We start from the raw sequence: 21,882 nt of genomic DNA, 5'->3' as shown, positions 1-21,882 counted from the left end.
GTGTGATTTCACACTGTACCTTGGTGGGAAACTGCAGTTACAGTGGTTAGAGAATATAGGGCATGTGGGGAATATTCTTGAGGCAAGACAGGAAATGAACCAAGCAGAAAAAGGTAATATTGGTTTTACTCAAGTAGAAAATGGATTTGGGGGAGGGGTCTAGAGAGAAACTAATGGCAATTGGCCATGTGGTCAACTTTTAACAGGCAGAGGAATTCATTTAAGTAATGAATTTAAATAATGCATTTAAATAATGAATAAGGGCTTTGAGGAATTGATATTTTAAAATTTTTATTTTCTTTTGGTTGGTTGTTTGCTCAGGCAAAAAGTGACATGATGAAACATAAGAGGGAAAAAAAGGAACTAACGCTTATTGATCAACTCTGAAACTTATTCTAGATGTTTTGCATACGTGAGTTCACTTTTCCTCATTAGCACCCTGAAAGGCAAATGTTATTATCCATTGGAAGGATGAGTAAACAAACTTGGAGGATAATTGACTTCCCAGGTGACACAGTTAAGAAACAGTAGGACAAGGTCTTCAGATGCAAATCAATGCCTTTCATATTACACTACAGACTTCTCTGTTTTTAATATGGAGGATGGGTTTGAAAGAGTGGAGCATAGAACAAGCAAAACTAATTGAAGCTATTACAAGCATCCAAGACCTAGCAGGCAAGAACTTGGGTAAGAATCCAAAAATTCAAAGGATCTTTGATAAATTTCCAGGCCATCTCTTTCTGTATCACAAGATAGTGTAAGACTCAAACATTAAGCCATCAGGGGGCCAATCTTAGCTTACATGGTATAAATAAAGATTAGGTCATGTTAGGACATAAAGTTATCCATAAAGGAATTAATAGTAATTCCTGAATGTTTTGTTCATTTATGTCTTCCAAAAATATTTGAGCACTTATTATGGACCTTGGAGATACAGCTGTCAACACAGACATATCTCTCTCTTTTATAACTTACGGTCTAGTGCAAGTGAGGGAAGGATACAGATGGAGAGTAAATAATGAACGGATGAAAATATAGGGTAACTCATGCTGTGGTTTAAGTGCTGTGATGGGAGGACAGGGGGGTGATGCCAATGCAGTGCTTCTCAAACTTTAGTGTGAATACAGCTCATCTGGGCACCTTGCTAAGATAAAAGATTCTAACCCAGTAAGAAAAGAGGGAGCCCAAGATTCTGGGTTTCTGGCAAGCTCCCAGGTAGTAGAGATGTTGCTAAGCAAAGGACAGTACTCTGAGTATCAAGAAAATGGATTTTAAGGGGCGTGGTGCAGAGGAAGCACTTTACCCACTGTAGGCAGAGACTTTGGAGGTCACTCTAGAATTCTGACAAGGTTTTAACACTTACAAAGAAATTCTGATTTACCCATGTTGACTCTTTCGAAGATTAAAAAAATACCAAATCTCAAATTCTTTCAAAACTGTCTGCCACTCCTGCTGGTGTCTATTTCATAATACTCCACTAAAGGATGGGAAGGAGCTAGCCATGGGGATTTTACGTGCTAGTCAAAAAAACAGCAAGTATGAACACACCTAGGCCAAAAAAAACACAAAGTCTCAGAAAAGAAAGGTATATACAGCTATAGTTTAATGAGTAGATGGAAGAGAGATTTTATATGCAAGGTGGGCAGGGAAGCTAGATCATGTAGGACTTTATAGGCCATAGCAAACTTTTAGATTTCAGTCTATGTGGAAAAAGAAGCCATTGAAATATTTTAAGCGGAGGAATTTAATGATCTCCTATTTTATGATCTCACATTGTAGTGGGGAAAAATAAGCTGCTGAAGACACTGACTTAAAGACAAAGGCAAAGAGGGGAGGCCAGTTAGGTGGCTGTCATAGATGTTCCAGTAAGATGGTAGAATATTAGCAATGGAGATGGAAACTTCGAGAACTGTCAAAGGTTTTTACCCATCTTGCCATCTAACAAGTTAAACTGCCACGTGTTCAGGGATGCTGGCAGACGACCCAAGACTCCTGATTCGGATACAAAGGACTTTAGTACAGCCATCACTGTAGCCAGAGTGTCAGCATTTATGTAGGTGCCCGAAGGCCCAGTTTTCACTAGACAATGCAAAGTGGGCTAGCTGACCCGTGCATAAGCAGTCTTTGGATCAGTATTTGCCTTAAGACTGAATATGTGATGGTACAGCGCTGTTAGCAATCCTATCCCTATTTAAAATGTTGACAGTGTGTTCATCATAGGTTTTCAGCATTCATTTTTATTTTCACAACATATTGCAATAAAATATGATTTGCCTTAATCACTGAGTTTTTGATGCTCCCTTAAAATTGCATCTCAAGAAGTGCCTTCCTTGCCTCATCACAGTCCAAGCCCTGCCGTCCCCCTAGCAGGTCTGGATAGGATGGTGAGATGGTTGTCTATAACCAACAGAGCATAAAAAAATTGAGTTTTTTCCTCTCTCAAGTTTCCCTGCATGCTGGGTCTGGTGTCTGTGTGACTTCAGCCACCCTTGGGGATGGGGAGATTTTGGTCCTATCATAAGTACTGTTCTCTTTAAAGGAGCTAAAATCAGGGTTGGAGAATAAGGGAGGAATCAGCAGGGAGGAAGAGAATAAGTCCATGCTAGTAAGTAAGGCACATTTGCTTTTAGTTTTAAGCATGCAAGCAGCTACTTTCAGCTCAATCTAACAAAGGTCCAATGTTTCTGAGCCCCCAAACCCTAAAGTGGATGGCAAGATCAGCATTACCGTCACTTCGTTTCAACTTCGGGGAGCCCTTGACTGGAAGCCAGAGCCAGATAGCTCTCTGCCTGAGGCACGTGGTTTGTGCAGTTTAGCTAACCCAGCCTTGATACACACAGCAGTGACTGGTTTTTAAAGGAGTCCATCTTAATCCACGGCATTTGCTCTCTTGTGATGATAACATCTGTTAGAGTCTTGCCTGGTTTTCACGTAATGGCTAGGGGAGTTGTCCCGTGCTATAGCCAATTGCAAGAACTTATCTAGATTTCTTTGTGTCAGTTTCTCATTCTTTAGTACAGCCCCTTTGTCAGCATTTTACACCCAATCCAAGTCAATGAGAGTCCAAATACTAGTCAGTGCCTCATCTATGGTTTTCCAGAGCATTTTTCTGTCTCAGGGAAATCCTGCAGAGAGAACCAAAGCTCCTTTTTTGCCACCAGCTTGTGCTGCAAAAAAAAAAAAAACTGAGGGAACTCTGTCCTCTTGGAATGGATCTAAGTCTCTCATGAGAGACTACAGCAAGGGATGAGCCCTGAGAGGGCCCCAACGTGCCGTTATTCTGTGGCAAGCATTTATGCACCCTGCCCCCTCATCTCCTGGGAGAATCAGCCACAGTACAGGTGACTCACCTGATGTCTGCCTTCTCTGAAGGTCCCTCCTTTTGTGTTCAATATGCGTGCGTGTCTCTGCAACTTTTATGTGAAAACGAGTTGAAGTTTCTGTCCACCCAGGACTTGAACCACATTAGACAGGAAATCCACCCCACTCCCTAGAGGAGTTAGCAACAACTACGGCACTGGTCCAGCAGCTCTATCTAAACCTACTTCCAGTTACTCAGCCTCTAACCCCCACCCCAAATCCCTATCGTTCATTACTGGGGAATAAGGTGGAGCACTGTTTATTGCCCGGTTGGCCATAGAATTTGGTCAGCATGCTTTCTACTGATTCCCATGGACTTCTCTCACATTTTGTTATTCAGCCCACAAAGCCCTCACACTTCCTCTGTGAGAAAACCATTGCGATCCTGTTGCCAAAACTATCGAAGATTGTAGCATCTCAGATTTGACTCTACTTATAAGGTAACATATTAGCTTGCCAGAGTTTTGTTGATGTTGATCAAAAAACTTTATGACTCAAAGCAATAGTGGTAGCCAGAGAGGGTCAGCATTGGCTCTGGTTCCCTGAACTCCACTTCCCATGGGCTAGGCAAAGTGGCCCGTGTCACCACAGCACGGTCAGTGGCAGCGTTACGGGGGAGGCAATGTGAGGTTACGGAACCTGAACCTTTTGTAATGGATGATATTCTGGCTCTTTGCTCCAAAAGTAGGCACTATCTCCATCTTCTAAGTCTCTTTGCCATACAAAGAAGGTCCAGAAACTCTTTACCGTGGAAAGAAAGTCCAGAACAGAGGCAGTCAGTGCCTGTGCTTGAAAGACATGCTAGAAGAGACCATAGAAAATTATATTCCAAAAGAACGAACAGAAGTTGCTATTGGACTGGATGTGTGGGTGTAAGAGAAAAGGCAAAAATCAAGGATGACTCCCTTTTTTGTGGCTTGCACAGCTGGGTGGGATTTTATGTCACGTACTCAAGTACCTGGGGGAGGGCATCAAGTTTTACATATTAATCCCGATATGCCTATGACATATCCAGTACAGTATGCCAAGACAGCAGTTGAATATATGTCTGGAAGCCCATAAGATAGGCTGGAACTAGTAATAAATACTTGAGCAACATCAACATAGGCAGTACTTAAGCCATGGAACCCAATGAGATGAAGTGAAGAGAAACCAAACTGAGGTCTGAGACACTCCAGCACTTAAAATTCAGGTAGAAGCAAAAAAGCCAACAGCAAAAACAAAACTAAGACAAGGAACTTTCAGTGAGGGAAGGATGTCAGGAAGCTAAAACGAAGGAAGCATGTCCAATGTTGCTGGAAGTTTGAGGAAGCTGAAAGCAGAGCAGCATGGACTGATAGGGTACAAAAAGGCAGAACAAAGAATTGTAGGTAAATACAGACTTTTAGTACTGTGACTTCTTACATTTTTTTAATGTTTATTTATTTTTGAGAGAGAGAGGAAAGGAGCAGGGGAGGGGCAGAGAGAGAGGGAGACAGAGAATCTGAAGCAGGCTCCAGGCTCTGAGCTGTCAGTCAGCACAGAACCTGATGGCAGGGCTCAAACTCACAAACCGTGAGATCATGACCTGAGTCGAAGTTGGATGCTTAACCGACTGAGCCACCCAGGCGCCCATTAGTAAGTAGCATGACTTCTTAAAAGAACTGAACAATTTATGAGGCCAGTACTTCGGCTTTATAAAAATCTAAAAGGTTTCCAATCAAAACAAATATATTAAATAATATGCTACATAAACTATGACCAAAATGCATCTTTAGTTCTGGCACCCATTGCCCCTTTAGTAATTAGTGAGAGTAATAATCGCCCACCCCTGCATGGAAATCCCAGTGAACACATTCAAATACTGAGCGTTCATCATATGAGCCTCCGTTCTGGTGCTGGGGATAGAGCAATGAATGAAAACGCTCATGAGTTTGGTTGGCCCATGAATGTGTGTGCTCTTAGGTAACACATGGTCCCACAATCGTCTTCAACAGAAAGTAGTCTCTATTAGGAAATCAAAGTGCCTAGTCCTGTATAATTATCAAAACCATACCTTGACTTAACATTACATCTCATGTTCTCCCGAAGTCTGGCCTGCCTGGGGCAGAGAGCCTGCAGTGCTTGGCTTTTCCATTCTTCTTATTCACACTCCCCATCTCACCACTGGCCCTGGTCAGAGAGTAATAAGGAAGAAGCAGGACAGTTCTTACGTAAATGGATAGTTTTATGATCTCTGCCATGTTTGTTAAAGATACATCCTTGGGATACCTGGAAGATGATTAAAGCGTGTTCTCATGCAATGTTCAGAAATATCCGGCTGGTTTTTTTCTCCTGCAGGTTCTTGAGTGAGTTGGCTGGCAAGTCCTATTCTGACCTGTCCCTTGTGGCCCCGTGCTCAGTCCCAGGGCACCCAACTACACCCGGCCACCGGCCTCTTTCTAGGAAGGACTCAAGCTGCTCCAAAGGAGCACAAGACTACCCATGATGGTCTTTATAGTGTGGGACATCCAGTCCATGCACGGCACTCACACATCCTTTGCTTTGATAAATTCTTACAGTAAAGGGCTGTCTCAATACGGTAGCAAGTGTCTGTGCTCTGCCATGAAAGTAATAAACCTTTTCTCACCTCCTAGACTTCCAGGACAGGAATCAGGCTTCAAGCCAGGACATCTTCCTCCTGCAGAAAAGCCTCAAACATTCTGTGAATAGCCACACTGAAGCATTCCTCTCCAGGTCTTGAGTGAGGAGAAAAGCACAACCTTCCTTCAGGGAGGAAAGGTCTAGAACTCACAGCACAGCCTTTTTTTAAGATATCCTCCTCATAAAAGCCTCTCCTCCCCCTTGTAACGGCTTAAAGTGTGTGAGAAGCTTCAGCGTTATAGAATATTATTAGAAAAGGTTTCCTTGAAAGATGATATATTTGAACTTGTCCTCCCCTCACTCTAGTATCTGGCACCTCTCATATTGGCTCCCCAGTCAAAAGTGAAGATGGAAGAGGATAGTTCTAAAGGAAGAGTTCAGTTCTGATAGTACACATCAATACAAAAAAAAAATTACGCCAGAAATTGGACCCGCTATAAATAACACAGTGATGGCTTATCAAGGCTTTTACATTGCAAAATTAGTGAGTGGACTCTTTTCTGAGAAGTTGGCAAAAGGGAAAGGAGCCTGCAGTGTGGGGTCAAGTGGAGGGCACTGGAGCAGTTAAAAGGGACAGGAGCTTTAAAATAGGGTAGATTGTCCTTTTGGCATACAAAGTAAACTCAGAATCTGAAGAATAATGCTACAGGGGTAACCTGAATTTTGTCTAGTCAAACCAGAACGCAGCCTTCTAGAGTTATGCGGCTTCTCCAGTTAATTGTTCAGTCTTGCACTTTCTCTGATTAGAGAAGGTCAAACACTTGAGGGCATGAGAGATTATGCTATCTGGTAATAACATTGCCTGGAGCAAAAGGACAAAGAAATCTAAAATTACCCTAGGATTTACCATAGCTACTCTGAGTGAGACTGATAGAAGAAATAATTAATTTCCATTTTTTAGTACTGAAAGCAATAAAATATGTAGAAGCTAATTTAGGATTTTCTAGAAAATCTGTGGGAGCTGAAGTTAGGACAGATGATGAGATCAGCAGAGATGAAGAGGGAAAGCAAAAGAATGAAAACAAGGCACGATAAAACCTAGTTCTGAGGGGTACTTTCACGGGAGGCAAAGAGGAAGCAGGTGCAAGTTCTCTGCCAAGAACAGACGTACGGAAGCCTAGAGAACAAAATGATTGAACAGTGAGTACCTCGTGTATCAAGATTCCAGAGGGTTGCCAATGAAATAACTTACAGGTAGCCCATAAGACAGTTGACAGTGTCTCACAATTTTGAGTGGGGTAACCAATAGCTGATGGGCAGAATTCCCAGCAAAAAAGAAAAAAAAGATGGGGAAATGTAAATGGCCCCTCAGATTTGTTCATGGTACAGTGAACCTTAAACAAGCTAAGTTAAATGACTGAAACCATCAGCAATCTGGTCACTTCATCAGGGAATGTTGATATTTTACTATTTAAGATTCTGACTTAGGTGGTTCTGCAGAAATGTCTTTATACAAATATAAAGAAGAAAAGAAACAAAACAAGAAAATCCATGTAAAATCCTGGCAAGCATTCAGGAACACCTAACACAAATGTGTTTGCTAACAGATCTTAAGCAATGTTTCCATGAACATCTCAAGTTCAAAAGATCTCATTTCATCATTCTATTGGTTTGGTTATACTAACAACAGAACTGTGGATGATTTGGGTTTCTTGGTTTGGTCTTTTCTCAGTGTTGTTTTTAGTAGGTGACATGGTTGCATTTACAGCCAGACATTTAACTAGGCAACCTTTTCTTGTAGGTGCAGACAACAACCATGTGCATCTCTGTTAGCCTGAGTGGCTTCGTGGTCCTGGGCTGTTTGTTTGCACCCAAGGTGCACATCATCCTGTTCCAACCCCAGAAGAATGTGGTCACACACAGACTGCACCTCAACAGGTTCAGTGTCAGCGGAACGGGGACCACATATTCTCAGTGTAAGTATAGAACTTGGCAGTGACCCTTTCATGAATAGCACTATAGCAGAGAGGAGGCTCAGAGGGGAAGCAATGAACAGGAATAGGCAAGGACAACCCATGTCCATCCCCCATGAACAATCTCAATTCAATTTAATAAGTGCTGGTTCAACCACTGTGTGTCAGGTACTATATGCTAGGTGCTAGGGATACAGAGGTGAGTGAAAGTCAAGGCTCCTGTTTTAATGGTACATACAGTCTAGCAGGGAACACAGACATTAAATCCATAACTGCACTTGGGATTTTTTAAATGTTTATTTATTTTTGAGAGAGAGAGAGCATGAGCAGGGGAGGGGCAGAGAGAGAGGGAGACACAGAATCCGAAGCAGGCTCCAGGTTCTGAGCTGCCAGCACAGAGCCCGACGCGGGGCTCGAACTCACAAACTGTGGGATCATGACCTGAGCCGAAGTCGGACGCTTAACTGACTGAGCCACCCAGGCAACCCCGCACTTAGAATTTTTGACCGTGTTGTGGAGTCAGGGCACCTACTTCTTAGTCCTGACTCTGCAATCAATTCAATAGGAAACGCTGAGCACATCACTTTATTATTTGTGGCTTTACTCACTGGCCCAGAGGGTCAGACTAGATTGGTGCTCTGCAAAGTATGTCCTGTGTCACACAGATGATAAAGGTGCTTCATGAAAAATTAAAGGAAGATAACCAAAAAAAGACAGGAAATGGTTCATCCTAAATACCCCCTTAGAAGTTTGAAGCACCACCTTTACCATGAGCATGTTAGTTTTAAGAATCCCGAGAGCAAGGCAATCTGTTTAACTTGGTTATTTACAGTTCCTTAAAAGTATTCAAGCACAGTTAAACCAGCTAAGATTCCATGGAACACACCTTGAAAAACGCCGGAATGTATCTTCCTCGTACTTCAATGACACAGGGCTTTTCAGCTGCAAACCAGCTGAAGGGTAGCGGAGCAACAGCCCAGGCCACCACTGCATCTCTGACTGGCCTGCGAACATCTGAAACACTATCCTTAGAGAGCCTCTCATTAAATTCTCAGGCACAGTGTACCTAAAGGGGACAACCTTTTAAGCCATTTTCAGCTTATCTGTGGTTTGAAGCAGGAGAAATTCACTGACAGAAGGATGAGGGGGGCGGAGGAAGGAAGCCACAAGAGAGGGAAGGAAGACTGGAGTGACAGAGACAAATGACTGCCTCACCATTTTGCCTCGAGTCGATCAGAAAGGATGCTTCAAAATAGCTCAGCATCACAGAGTGAGCAATCACATTAGTGCCCCAGTTTCTGCAGCAAAGTATAAAATTTAACAGGGCTGCCCTTCCCCCAGCAAACAAAGGAAAGGCTGCCGGCTGATAGGACACGTTCACGGATGCACTGGATATGCCACTCCTCGGTGGAGACAGGGATCTTCTTGTCTTTTCAGCTCAATTTCTAGGTGTCACGATGGTTGAGTGCCAGCGCATGGTAAGACTTGTGATCATTTTCCTTGGACCCCAGAGAAACCTGCTTATTTCTTGAGCAGGCACATCTTTTTTCTAGAGCCCAACTGTAGCAGCTAGCTAGACCAGACAAGAAAGAACTGGCAATAGCAAATAAAAACAACAATGATAAGAACAGCCAATGGAACTATCACTGATTCTTTTCTATCTGCTGGGCATCGTGCTAAAAATGTCATACACGTGTGCACATGTGCTGTATCTTATTTAATGCACGCAATTCCCTGACATCAAGAAACCTACCCAGGGTCCCACATGTTGAAAATGGCAGAACCAGAATTTAGAGTCGGTTTCTCTGATTTCAAAGGCAGTGCATCCAACAACTGTATCCTGCCACTTCAGTCAGGGTGCAAGCCGGGAAAGTTCCCAGGAAGTTAGGTACGTGGTAGGCTTTACAAGGATAACAATAGGAAAGTTACCCAAGGCTGTACAGCAAGACTGACTTCTGAGCAAAAGTCATCCTGCTCTCAGAGCTCAGATTTCCCAGCTGTTATTCAAACAATTTAACAAAGCCCCTTCCACAGACATTTATACATATAAACCTCAGTAATTTCAAAATGGCAGCATTTTCTAATATACATACTTGGAATTAATAAATTCCTGAAGGAATACCAAGGGCACTTTACCCAACCAAGTCTCTCTTCAGAATTTCAGAAATATCCACTTACACAAAAACAATGTATTTCAAGCTTTCACGCAGAATGCTAATCTGCAAGTCGCCCCATTAGATACTTCGAAGTAAGCACCTACCCAGCCCAACGTTTTAGAACTATTTTGTTACTCAATGAAATTTTAAGTAAAAATTTTTTTTCTTTAAAAAGGACCTCATTTTTTTAGTAGTTTTTCTCTAATCCATGTTAACGAAGTGGTATTAAAATGATAAGGTGAAGAAGTATTCATGTGATAACTCTAGGTATATCAAATTGCAGAAGTAACAAGTACATTAATCTGTTATTTGTAATTCTTTATATTTTATTCAAAATAGTTTTATTTGTGGGCTCCTTTTATCCTGTGAGTAGTAGATACTACAAGTTCCATTTCACAGGTGAGAAAATATGAAAGGTACTTCTCAAAGATACACGGTGATTCAAAAATTGACTCTGGGTTTCCTGATTCGTGATTAATATCCTACCCATTTTCATAAATTGGAACTAGAGTCATGAAATTCATTCATTCATTAAATGCTTAAGTACCTTCTATACAACAGAAATTTCTAAGCACCGAGGTACACAGTGGAGAAAAAGAACCCCTGGTCTCATGAAGCTCGGCATCTAGACCACTGTTGTCCATATTGTAGTGTGTAACCTAGTAATGGGTCCTGAAATTTATGTAGTATGTTTTGCCAGCAGTTTTCGAAGAAAATAGAATAAAATGTATTAGAGTACATTATATGTGATAAGGGTAAGTAGTATTTCATGGAGTTTGCTCCAGTGGTTACACGTCTACAAGGTCCAAGTAGGAGGTTTTTTACTGTGAATTGCAATCAAAGAAGTTTGAAAGACACTGGTCTATGGGATCTAGTTTATGCATGAACACGTTGCTAACCCACACTCTGGTGAACATGTAAGCAACTGGTTTAATTTCTTCATGCCTGTTTCCTCCATGATATATTCAGCTCAGTTTATATCCATTTCCTTCCTAAATATTGGGAAGTACACTGTTTTATAACTCAAGAAAAATCCTCAAATTGTTCTGAGTTCATTAGGTAAAGCATATGTTTTACTTAGTTGCTACATAATTTATGTTCTGGTGAGTATTATATAGGCATTTTACTGTACTGAGTTATTGTTACCAGTATTGCCGCTGGTTTTCTAATTTACTCTTTCCAGGTATAAAAACAACAACCCCATGTTAAGAATAAGTTAATATACCAACAGGGTTACTCACCACAACACCCACACACATCTAATTATCTATTCCCGCCTAACAAGCTTCCACAAAATTTTGTGGCTTCAAAACAATAACCCCCTATAAAAAATAAATTAAAAAATAAAAATCAAAAATTAAAAAAAAAATAACCCTTTTATATCTCTCATGATTTTGTGGGTTAGGAATCCAGGCAGGGCTTGGCCGAGCAGTTCATCTGCTCTATGAGGCCTGGACTGGGTCCTTCTGGGGTTTCAGCTGAGACTGACCTGATCTGGAAGCCCATGGTAGCTTCACTCTCCAGCTTGGCAACTTGGCAGAATGCCTTTCCATGTGGAATCCTAGAGAGGAGGACAAAGCCTGTCCAGATTCAAGGAAGGGACACACACCCCACCTATGAAATAGTTTGTGGCCATTTTCCTTGGGCTACATTCTCCAAATCCTTAAGCCAGTACTGCAGTTTCATTAAGGATCACAGACTTGACACAGGTAATCCCGAGCAGTGCCAAGAAGTTCCCCAGACTGGAAGGTGCGGCCAAATTAATTCCCAGTTAATTCTCAGGCAAGAGTGGCAGAAATATCACATCATTTAGGAGCCTGGGTGACCTACCTGATGGCAGCTAAGGTGGCTGATAGCAGAACAAGTAACAGTACTGGATGTTAAAAGCTGAGCAGTGCTGCAAAAAGACATAAAGGCATGACCAAACTTAGAAGCAAGCACAGAGGAAAAAACATGGTTAGGGACATCTTGGAAAACTCACCATTTGTGAAACGTTTACATACTGCTAGGTTTAAAGGGGACAATTTTAGTTGTAACTGATTAACTATACACAGTGGGAGTCAAAATAATAAAAATAAAAGAAACATTAGGGGCACCTGGGTGGCTCAGTCGGTTAAGCGTCCGACTTCAGCTCAGGTCATGATCTCTCTGTTCATGAGTTCGAGCCCTGTGTTGGGGTCTGTGCTGACAGCTCAGAGTTTGAAGCCTGCTTCAGATTTGGTGTGTCCCTCTCTTTCTGCCCCTCCCCTGCTTGCCCTCTGTTTCTCTTTCTGTCTCTCAAAAATAAACAGTTAAAAAAATATCAATAAAGGAAACATTAACTTTTCTCCATTCAGTACACCCAGAGACCAATGGCTCCCAATATTTGTGTACCAAAAAAAACCCCAAAAACCGAACAAACAAAAAAAACCCAACAACAAAAAAAACCTCATTGAAATGAAGTTCCCAGGCCCCACCCATAGATATTCTGGGCCATATGATCCGGGTCGAAAGAAATCTGGTTCGTAACAGATACTCCAGCTGGTTCAATCAAAGTGGTCCAAGGAAAACATTTTGAGAACCTTGGACTCCACCACGCTGTGTGCTTCACCTACCAGTGTCAGTGCAGAGCAAGGAGAGTCTCTGAGATGACCCTCACCGAGGAAGCTGGCACTGGATTCAGAGAGGGAGAGGTGTTCTGAGCTCCCATCCTTTGCCTCATGATGCCAACAGCCACATTCCCAGGCAGCTACTATTTCCTCAGCTCTCTCTCTGGAACCCTCCAGAGAAGGCATTTCTGGCACAGAAGTACCTGTCCCCTTAGAAGACATTTACTGAAACTGGGAACACTCCTTCCAATAGCGGTTAACTCAGCCACCCTAAAATCCTAAACTCATACTTGTACTGCTGCTCCTACACCCACACACGTAAGCAAACACTCTTTGTATTTGGGTGAGAAGGAAGAGAAGAGACCGTTCTCTATTTTGTTCAGCTTTAGAAGCAAAAGGGCTTCCCAGAGCTGGTTCCTGAAGACAGGCAATCAAGAACTATGCTGCAAGTGGAAGTGGAACTGCAGAATTTTGAAGGACACAAGCTGGATGTACACATGAGGTTAAGCAGCATAAATCCCCAGGGGACCCATGCAGGTCAGAATGTTGTCGACACTAACTTGAGTTTGTATCAGCACAGAGTGGGGAGAGGGAGGTGAGAAATGGAGTGTGCCCAACAGTCTTCAGAGCTATCATGTATCCAGACTTGGTCCTATGGGGATATGTGTTTCTCTTGCTCATGGTGATCATTCAGATGTATGTATGCCATTATCATTAAGAACAGTCAAGAGGCTTCTGCTAACTAATGATGCTCAGATTTGGGTCCCAGAGGAGCCACAGGCATATGGAGATTGATTTCTTCTGCCAAAACCTTATTCACAAAGTCCCTTGTCTAGGTGCTCAAGTGTGAACTGCTTCATTAATAGAACTATTCTTTATTACAAAGCATTTTCACATTATAAGAAGTAGTATAAAAAGATCAAGTGCACAGTCTTTCAGAGTCACAGTATAATTTTCCACAGGGCTACAGCAACAGAAAGCCAGCACATGAAGACCCAGACTTTGCACTTAACAGGGGCCAAGCCTTTGAAGATTACCAAGTTAAGAGGGGGCAAGCCATGGCGCAAGTCTGAATGTGACTTTATAAAAGAAAAAATAAAAAAGGGCACATAATGCCCAAGTTTCTTCTCAACCGTTCAAGTCCAGAAAATCAGCACAATATGCCTGCACTTTACAGTTGAGGGAGTCCCACGACGACACTAGGTACTAGACCGGCCAAGCAAATTAGCAACTTATAAGACAACACACACTGAATTGATGGTCTTTTTGGAAGGATATTATAAACATAAATCCTGACTGGCCAATACTGGAGGAGCCTAGAGTATTCAGCAAGCTAAGCCATCTGCTTCCAGGCACAATATACCTAGTGCAAACATATCAGACAGATGTCGATCCGTTTTCCGTTGGGAGAGGAAAGTCACAGGATGCCTGAGAACCTCATTCCATTCTCTTTCACGCCTTTCTCCTGGAGGGTGGGAAAAGAAAGAGGCCCTAGCTCTCAGGGGTAACCCTACATGGAGTAGGAAACTGATGCTTCTCCCCCTTCCCCTTTCCACACGTTTCCAGTTTGTCTCACGACTGCCATTCTATAACCCTTAAATCATTTGCTCTTTACCTCTAACATTTCACTAGGTTTTCCCCAAGCAAACATAGCATGCCTTCTTTAAACAGTGGCTGAAGGAACTTGAGATAGAAGGGATGATGAGGATCATTTATTCTAATAACCACAGTTCCTAGAGAAGAAAGCCGGGGCCTCCCTGTGAGACACTTTCAGGAATTTGGTAAGTGGAGCCACAGATAAAACTCTCAAAAGTGGCTAAGTGGCTTTTGTGGCGTCTCTGGATTTTCTGCCTCAGCTCGGTTACAAAATGCATCTCAGAGATTATTCTGATAATCTTAGCATCTTCAAGTTCAGTGATTTCTTTTTTAAATTAGAAGCCTTCAGTGCCACACATGACAGCATCTTGTTCTACCAGCAATGGGTGCAAACTTATGTTCATCTCAAAAGCCCACCCAGGGAGTTCAACGGCATAAAACGTGTCCCTTTGAGACCCCGGCGACCCCCACACCCTGGCAGCACACAGAGAAGGTATGGTATTCCGGAGGGGCTACCCACAAAGCTTCCCAGAAAAAGAGCTTTAGTGAAGACAAAACAATACTGTTTAACGGTGGCTGGCTAAATGTTTATGTCACAGATCAAATTTCTCTCATTTAAATAGTTGTTTAAGCAGAAGCATCACTTTCTTGAATTAAATTACACTGTATAGTTCCCTTCTGTCCTGTACAATTGAAAACAAGGTAAACTCAGTATCTCAAAGAGAGTCCCTAAACCAGAGAGTTCAATACTGTATGAGAGATACCAATAGCAATATGCATTTCATGTAACCCCAAAATTATCAGTACCTCTAGGAACACGGTACAATGCTCCTAACTATGTAAGTTAACTAAAAAAGGAAATATGTTTATAATCAAATACTGCCCATACTTTGACTTTAGATGAACAATTCCTTAAAGCAAGCAATGAGTCTAACATCAATTTATTCTATACTATTTCTCCTTCAAGTTCCTTTTCATTTTAAGTAAAAGTCTCTGTAGAACATCCATATATGGAGATATCTGTGTCCATATAGCAGGAAAATGCCTACTTATGTGGAAATATTTTTTTTAAATATCTATCTTACCTAGAGGAAATTTCAGACACTTTGGGAGAGAGAACCCTTAGTAAGTAACTGTAATCCATTTGATGGATAATTTACTCAGTCATTCAAGAAACTTTTGGGCTCAGGCTCAGCTCTAGGCAAAAGGGAGGGGGTAATGAACGAAACAGAAAAACCAGTAGTATATAATATATCAGAAGTTGATAAGTGATGTGAAGAAAGTAATGTTGGGCACAAATAAGGCAAAGTGGGAGCAGAAGGTTACTATTTTTTATTCAGTGGCCAAAGAAAGCCTCTGTGCCAAGGTACCATTTGACCAGAAACATGAAGGAAAGGAAAATACGGAACGTTGTCTGTATCTGGGGAAAAGACATTCCAAGAAAAGGGAAGAGCAAATACAAAAGTCCACAGCTGGAAGAATATCAGGGAGGTGACTAAGGATGACAGTAAGAGAAGATGAGTACAGAGAGGGGCAGGTCATGTAGGACCTTGGAAATCACTGTAAGGACTTTTACTTTTTTACTGTAAAGAACTGGGAAAAACACTCAAAGGGTGTGGAGTGACGTAACTTTAAAAGCATCATTTTCATCATCTTGGCTGTGTGGGCAGAATATAAGAGAGGGAGGAGGCAGAGACATAATTCCAGAAGCTACTGCATAGTCCAGATGTTGGTGGTTTAAAATCAGGGTGGTAGTGATGGAAAGCAATCAAGTGTTCAGATGTTGTATATAATTTGAAGGTGAAGCTGACAAGATGAGCTGCACTAGAGAGGAGGACTAATGCCCGACATTATTTTATTAGAGTTTAACACTTGTGGCCTGACTTTGATCCCTAGACACAGAAGCACATATAGCTTTTCTTAGTTGTTTGAGCCTCAGGGTGAATGAGTTTCTGATCCTCGCCTGAAAACACATTTGGATAAGAAAGAGGAAAAACTAGAGATGTTGGGAAACTAAGAGGAGACAAAAGGAATGCAAAATAGAAAAACACACAAATTAAGTCCTTCCATTTTCGAATTATTTTATCGTACATCCACTTTCATACATCTTGAGGGATAGAGGAGAGAATAACAGAACACGATTGGGAAGAAAGAATGGCAGCATATCGTGGCAATAATGGACTGGGGTGTTTAGTTGAAGACCAAGTGGAATTTCTATCAATAAGTTAATTGAGTTGTATTCTGGGTAATAAAATAGTACGTGCCATATTTTCTTTTTCCATGAATATTGTCTCGCAAGAAATAAATCACTGAATGAAGAAGGCTTTGCATTCTTAAGTTCTAACTCCACATTTGGAAATTACATCTTGGGTCTGTAGATTTTCATCCCGCATCATAATGAATGTGATTTCCTCTTAAATCTACTGTTAATGATTTAAGACCTTTATCCCGAGAATCTAGCCTCGTTTCTTAATAACTGATTCTGTGTCTTCCACCGTGAACTCTGACAAAGCAAGGCTACCGAAGCAGCAGCTTGTAGTGTCATCATCTTCCCAGACAACTTGTATGAATCAGCAGAAGAACATCTGGAAAGGGACCTAAGGGCCCTAGCACAAGTAAAATTAAGGTGATGAGTAAGAAAACAGGCTCAATAACAAAGTAGGAGGAAAAAGCAACAAACAGCTGGTAGAAACTGAATTCAATGACCATAGCATTAAAATATCTAAACAAGCAGACATGCTGGAAAAAATTTTGGGGGGTTACCAGGAGCAAGGAAATGGAACAGATGGAAACAAAGTGGAATGTCTGTTCTGTTTAAATGTTTGTTTTCCTTTTTTCCCACATCTGATTTATTACACAGTTAGAGTAACACACTGATTCTCAGGAACCAAGTCTCAACCACTAAATTGACTAACAGACTTGGCATCCATACGAATCTATTAAAGAAATATGTTTAGCATTGATTGAGGGCCCAGGTACCTGAAAAAAACGGGGTCATTTTTTCCAAAGCCCAGCCAGCCTGTGCATTACTGGTGGAAGAGAAATGGATTTCACAGTGCAAGACAAAGCTGCCACTTGGCTGCATTGATTTCCGATGCCTCACGGAGTTTGTGAAGTAAAATATGCCTTTTGATGGGTGTGAATGGCCCTTTGGTGATCAATGGTGGAACGTACCAGGTTCTTTTCCACTGTGTTCACTGTTCGAGTTGAGTAGCACCACCTTAGCCTGGGGTAACTAGCAGCTGCTCCTCACCCCCTCCTCCCAGGAAAGCCAGAAATAAGCCTGCATGCCTCTTATTTCTGAAGGAAAGTCTGATTACAGGACTCTGCTTAGCCGCACTTAAGAAAATGGGCTAAACTTACACCATTAAAACCCTCAGGAGAATTTCATTAGAGTAATAGTAAGAGCTCATCACAAACACACACATGAAAATGACAGTACTTTGCTCTGGCACAGAGTTTACTACCTTGGGGAATAACAGATGGGCTAAGACGGGAGGCATATGTAAAATATTTATGACAGGCAAAATAATTGAGAGAATAAACTCATAAAACAGTAATTTCCTCTACTATATTCAGCAGCACGTACAAAAATGAGAATATTTTTTACATAATAAAATAAAATGCACAGGCAAAAGCTACAGATGGAACAGTAAAGGAGATGCAGAAAAACACAAGTTACAGTTCCCTTTAATCCACTTGGAAGCGGTTAGGGACAAAATAACTGCAGAAAGAGTCTTGGGGAGTCTTTGCTGTTGTGATTCCTGGTAAGAAAACCCTGAATTTGTATTAGCTTCCTTTCAAAGAGTTTAGATGAGTTCTAACATAGGGTGTTCCCTTCAATGTCCCTGTGAAGCGGGTAGATGAATCAAAGTTACTCTGCAAATTTTCATAATGATTATCTCCAGGCGGGGTGGGGGTGGGGTGGGTAGGGGAACATCATTTGAAGCTATAACTTAGGATTTTCCATGCAGTTACCTTTGTAGCCCCTGTACTTATTACCTACCTAGTCAAGATACACTCAATTTTTTTAGACGTTAGGATGCATTGAGCAAGAAAATCTGAAGATCACACTTGAGAACAGCATTACGGCAAACTCCAAAAGTATGGGGAGTATAACCGGAGGTTTCTGATACGATCTTTAAAAGCGCAGGCAGAAAGGGTATCAGAGTGATCCAAGATAGACACAGAGCATGAACATACCAGCCTCTGGTTCTCCTAGACTTACCCCTGTGACATATCATTCCTCTTCAAGCTCTGGAAATGAAAAATCTGCACAGAAATAATAAAACCTGAGCCTGGAAAAGATAAAGAGATTAGTGAAAATGTCAAAGGCACCAGGCTGGCCCTGGGGTGTTCACAGCCTGAGCTCCTTCTCTTCGCAGGGGTGGTTGATGGTCATTGTCACCATGTGGCTTGAGAAGAAAAAAGGCCTACCTGACCCCAGGCAGGGCTACCCATATGCCTCCTATTTGCTGGTCATTTCTTCAGGTGAAAAGATTATATCCTTCTTGAAACTTCCATTGGTTCCCCTGTTCTTTGAAATGCAACAAATTTATATAGCCATTCAGAAAATGTTTATAGAGGTTCAAAGAGGGTGTATTCCATGACCACCAACTGGGATAAAATAATGAAAAAGACAGAGCCCCTGGATACTTCCTGGTCAAGATTATTATAAGACATAAGATGTAACAAACAAACAAAAAAAAGGCAAGAAAAATATTGGTTTTAAAATTAGGTGATGTGACAGAGAATAACTGGTTGGCTATTTGAATTACGTGGCCTGATGACAGCCTTTTACAGGAAGTGATATTTCAGATATAAATGATAAAAAGAAGCAAGACATGTGATGAAGAGAGGGAAGAACATTCCTGGCAGAGGCAGCAGCTATGGCAATGGCCTGACGTTGCCGTGATGTGCGTGTTTGAGGACAACAAGCGAAAAATGGGGACAAAACCATGGAATGAGATGAATGCAGAAAGATAGGCATGGTCTGAATCACCCTGGGACATACACACCAGAGCAAGGAAAGCACAGAAGGAAGCCACTGGAGGAGTAGAGGGAGGTGACTAACATTTAAAAATACTCTCACTGCTGTACAGAGAATGTGTGGCAGGGGAGCAAGCGGGGAAACAGAGATACCAGCGGCCCCACTGTTGGAGTAGCCAAAAGCCAGATAATGGCGCCTTGGCCCAAAGTGGTGGATGCAGAGATGAGTAGGCAGACGGGGAAGATTGAGTTGATTCGGCAGGATGATCGAGTTGACATGGGAGGTGGGACAAAGAAGGAAGGAAGCAGAAACGTTAGACTTCTGGTTTGGGTCGCTGACTGGATAGTGAGACCATTCACTGAAGGAAGGAAGACTAAATGGGGACAGGTTAGGGAATCAAGAGTTACTCTGTGGCTGGTTGGTTTTGAGATGTCTATTAAACATCCACATGGGGATGTCAACTTGATATATGGAAAGAGAGAGACTGCAGAAAGAGCACAGAATGTCTGCTAGGTTTCCAGTGAACTGTGATTGAACTGCACCTCACCTTGTTCTTTCTCTTGCCTTACCTAGCTTTGATGAAGCCAGGGTTAGATAAAGTATGAAGAAACTTTACAAGGAATGAAGTAAAACCCTCACATTTGAGATTATCACTATCACTTTCCATCCAGTGTTTATTTGGCATGCACTGTGTTAAAATGTCTTCATTGTGGAAGTTTCAGGAAATGTCAATTATGCCATGTTTTCTCCCAAAGTTATACCTTTCAGTGGGATCATATTGTAAAGAAAATTGAAGCCGATCCTAAAAATGATAAAAGGAAAAATATGTCCAAGAGTTAGCCTGTCACGGACTCTGCTATAACCTGACAGTCACACAGACTGGTCCTTATGGCTTTTCTCACATACCTAGCCAAGTAATCAGTGCAAAACTGAGAAGTTCAAGTTTCCCTAGTTGTGAGGCTGCTGGAAAGACTTCAGTGCCCTAAACATGGTGATTGAGCACATAATCTCAAATTTCATAATTAGTTTCTCCTTTGTGTTTAAAAAAATCCTGTGGAAAAAAAAAATGCCCTTTTAGGGGGCAAGAATATTTCCACTGTCAAGCATGAACACTTTAGCAGGGAATTAGCTCATATGATTATTAACCAAGAGGTATGCATTTAAAGAAGAGGCCAGCTGACCGGTTGGTTTGACCTGAGCTGTGGTCAGGTAGCCAAGAGGATCAGTTCATTCTGGTCAAAGCATAGCATCATGGACAGGCTAAGGGATGTCACATAAACAGCTCTAAAGATTCTCTTGGCTACATAGTTGCACATCCTGTGGAGAACGGGGCTCCTTGCTTTTTTGTCCTCATTTGGTAAAAAGACAAAGCTGTATCTAGATTTCTCATAAAAACAAAACCTTCTAAGCGACAAGAGATATGAAGTGTACCTAGGAAAACTAAATGCCGTAAAAAGAATGAATATGCGTACTCATATTGTGCTCACACCCTGACACTATTGTCATTAATGTCATTGACAAGAACATCATCCCTTTGAAATGTCTTCCTTTCTGAGAATTGTTAAGAATCTGAGTTCTTAGCACCCCAGCCCTTGCTAGAGTGTTTCCGCAGAGTTTCTCTACGTGAACAATGAAAGCGCATCAAACCACTCACTACGGCAGTCGAGCTCACAGGTCACTTGTGAGACTACGTGTGAGTCACCCCTGCCCAGAGAGAACAAAAGTAACGAAGGTACTAAAAACCGTAATGAATTTAACAAATGGCAGTGAGCTTTGAATTTTGCACATTGAATTTTAACCAGTTTATAGCTTAGCAAAGCTCATTTTAAATCCACAAGAGACTCCTTTCAACAATGATGGTGCTTATCAACTCTCTCTCCAAGAGGTAGGTCATTAGCGGAGGAATGTGCCAGGATACAAACTCATTTTGAGCAGAACCTAGTTAGAACGTGGGACTACCACAGCATTAAGTCGCTTAGCTTTGTCCAAAGCCAAATTAAAATGGGTTTTGAACTTAATTTTAACTGGTGTCTGAGATCATCCATTCCATTACCTACATGGCTCGCTTGACTGACACTGCATTTTCTGACCTGTTTTGTTTTCCAGCCTCTGCAAGCACGTACGTCCCCACGGTGTGCAATGGGCGGGAAGTTCTCGACGCCACCACCTCATCTCTGTGATTGTGAATTGCAGTTCAGTTTTCGTGTTTTTAGACTGTTAGACACAAGTGCTCACGTGCAGCTCCAGAATATGGAAACAGAGCAAAAGAACCCTAGTACCTTTTTTTTAGAAACAGTACAATAAATTATTTTTGAGGACTGTACAGTATATAGTGATGTGCTAGAACTTTTTAGGCTGATTTTAGTGCCCCTATTATTAACGATTCCCCCAAATGTGGAAATAACCATTGTTTACAGAGCTGAGCATTGGTGACAGGGTCTGACAGGGTCAGTCTAAAAAATATGGTGGCAATATTAGGTAACTTTTTTTCCTATGAAGTTTTTTGTAGGTCCTTGTTGTAACTAATTTAGGATGAGTTTCTATGTTGTATATTAAAGTTACATTATGTGTAACAGATTGTTTTTCTCAGCACAAAATAAAAAGCATCTGTATTAATGTAAAAATATTGAGAATAAAACCTTCAAGGTTTTCCAGCA

At 41.6% G+C, this 21,882-nt stretch overlaps 1 protein-coding gene across 2 annotated transcripts in view; it reads left to right on the top strand.

Annotated features, from left to right (window-relative positions):
* The window catches only part of GRM3 (glutamate metabotropic receptor 3), a 228,931-nt gene extending 207,049 nt beyond the window's left edge, over positions 1-21,882 (top strand). Inside the window, exons 5-6 of one of the 2 annotated variants that reach the window (XM_025929748.2) lie at positions 7,724-7,898; positions 21,332-21,882. In XM_025929748.2, coding sequence (XP_025785533.1) covers positions 7,724-7,898; positions 21,332-21,405 — 249 coding nt within the window. In that variant the 3' untranslated portion in view covers positions 21,406-21,882. Of the gene's footprint in view, positions 1-7,723; positions 7,899-8,727; positions 9,526-21,331 lie in introns of those variants that run through there. The other variant, XM_086696796.1, reaches the window with a different exon arrangement.

The sequence above is a fragment of the Puma concolor genome, chromosome A2 (genome assembly GCF_028749965.1).
Source record: "Puma concolor isolate L17-30 chromosome A2, mPumCon1.1.hap2, whole genome shotgun sequence".
NCBI lineage: Eukaryota > Metazoa > Chordata > Mammalia > Carnivora > Felidae > Puma > Puma concolor.
This window is presented reverse-complemented; position numbering and strand designations above follow the sequence as displayed.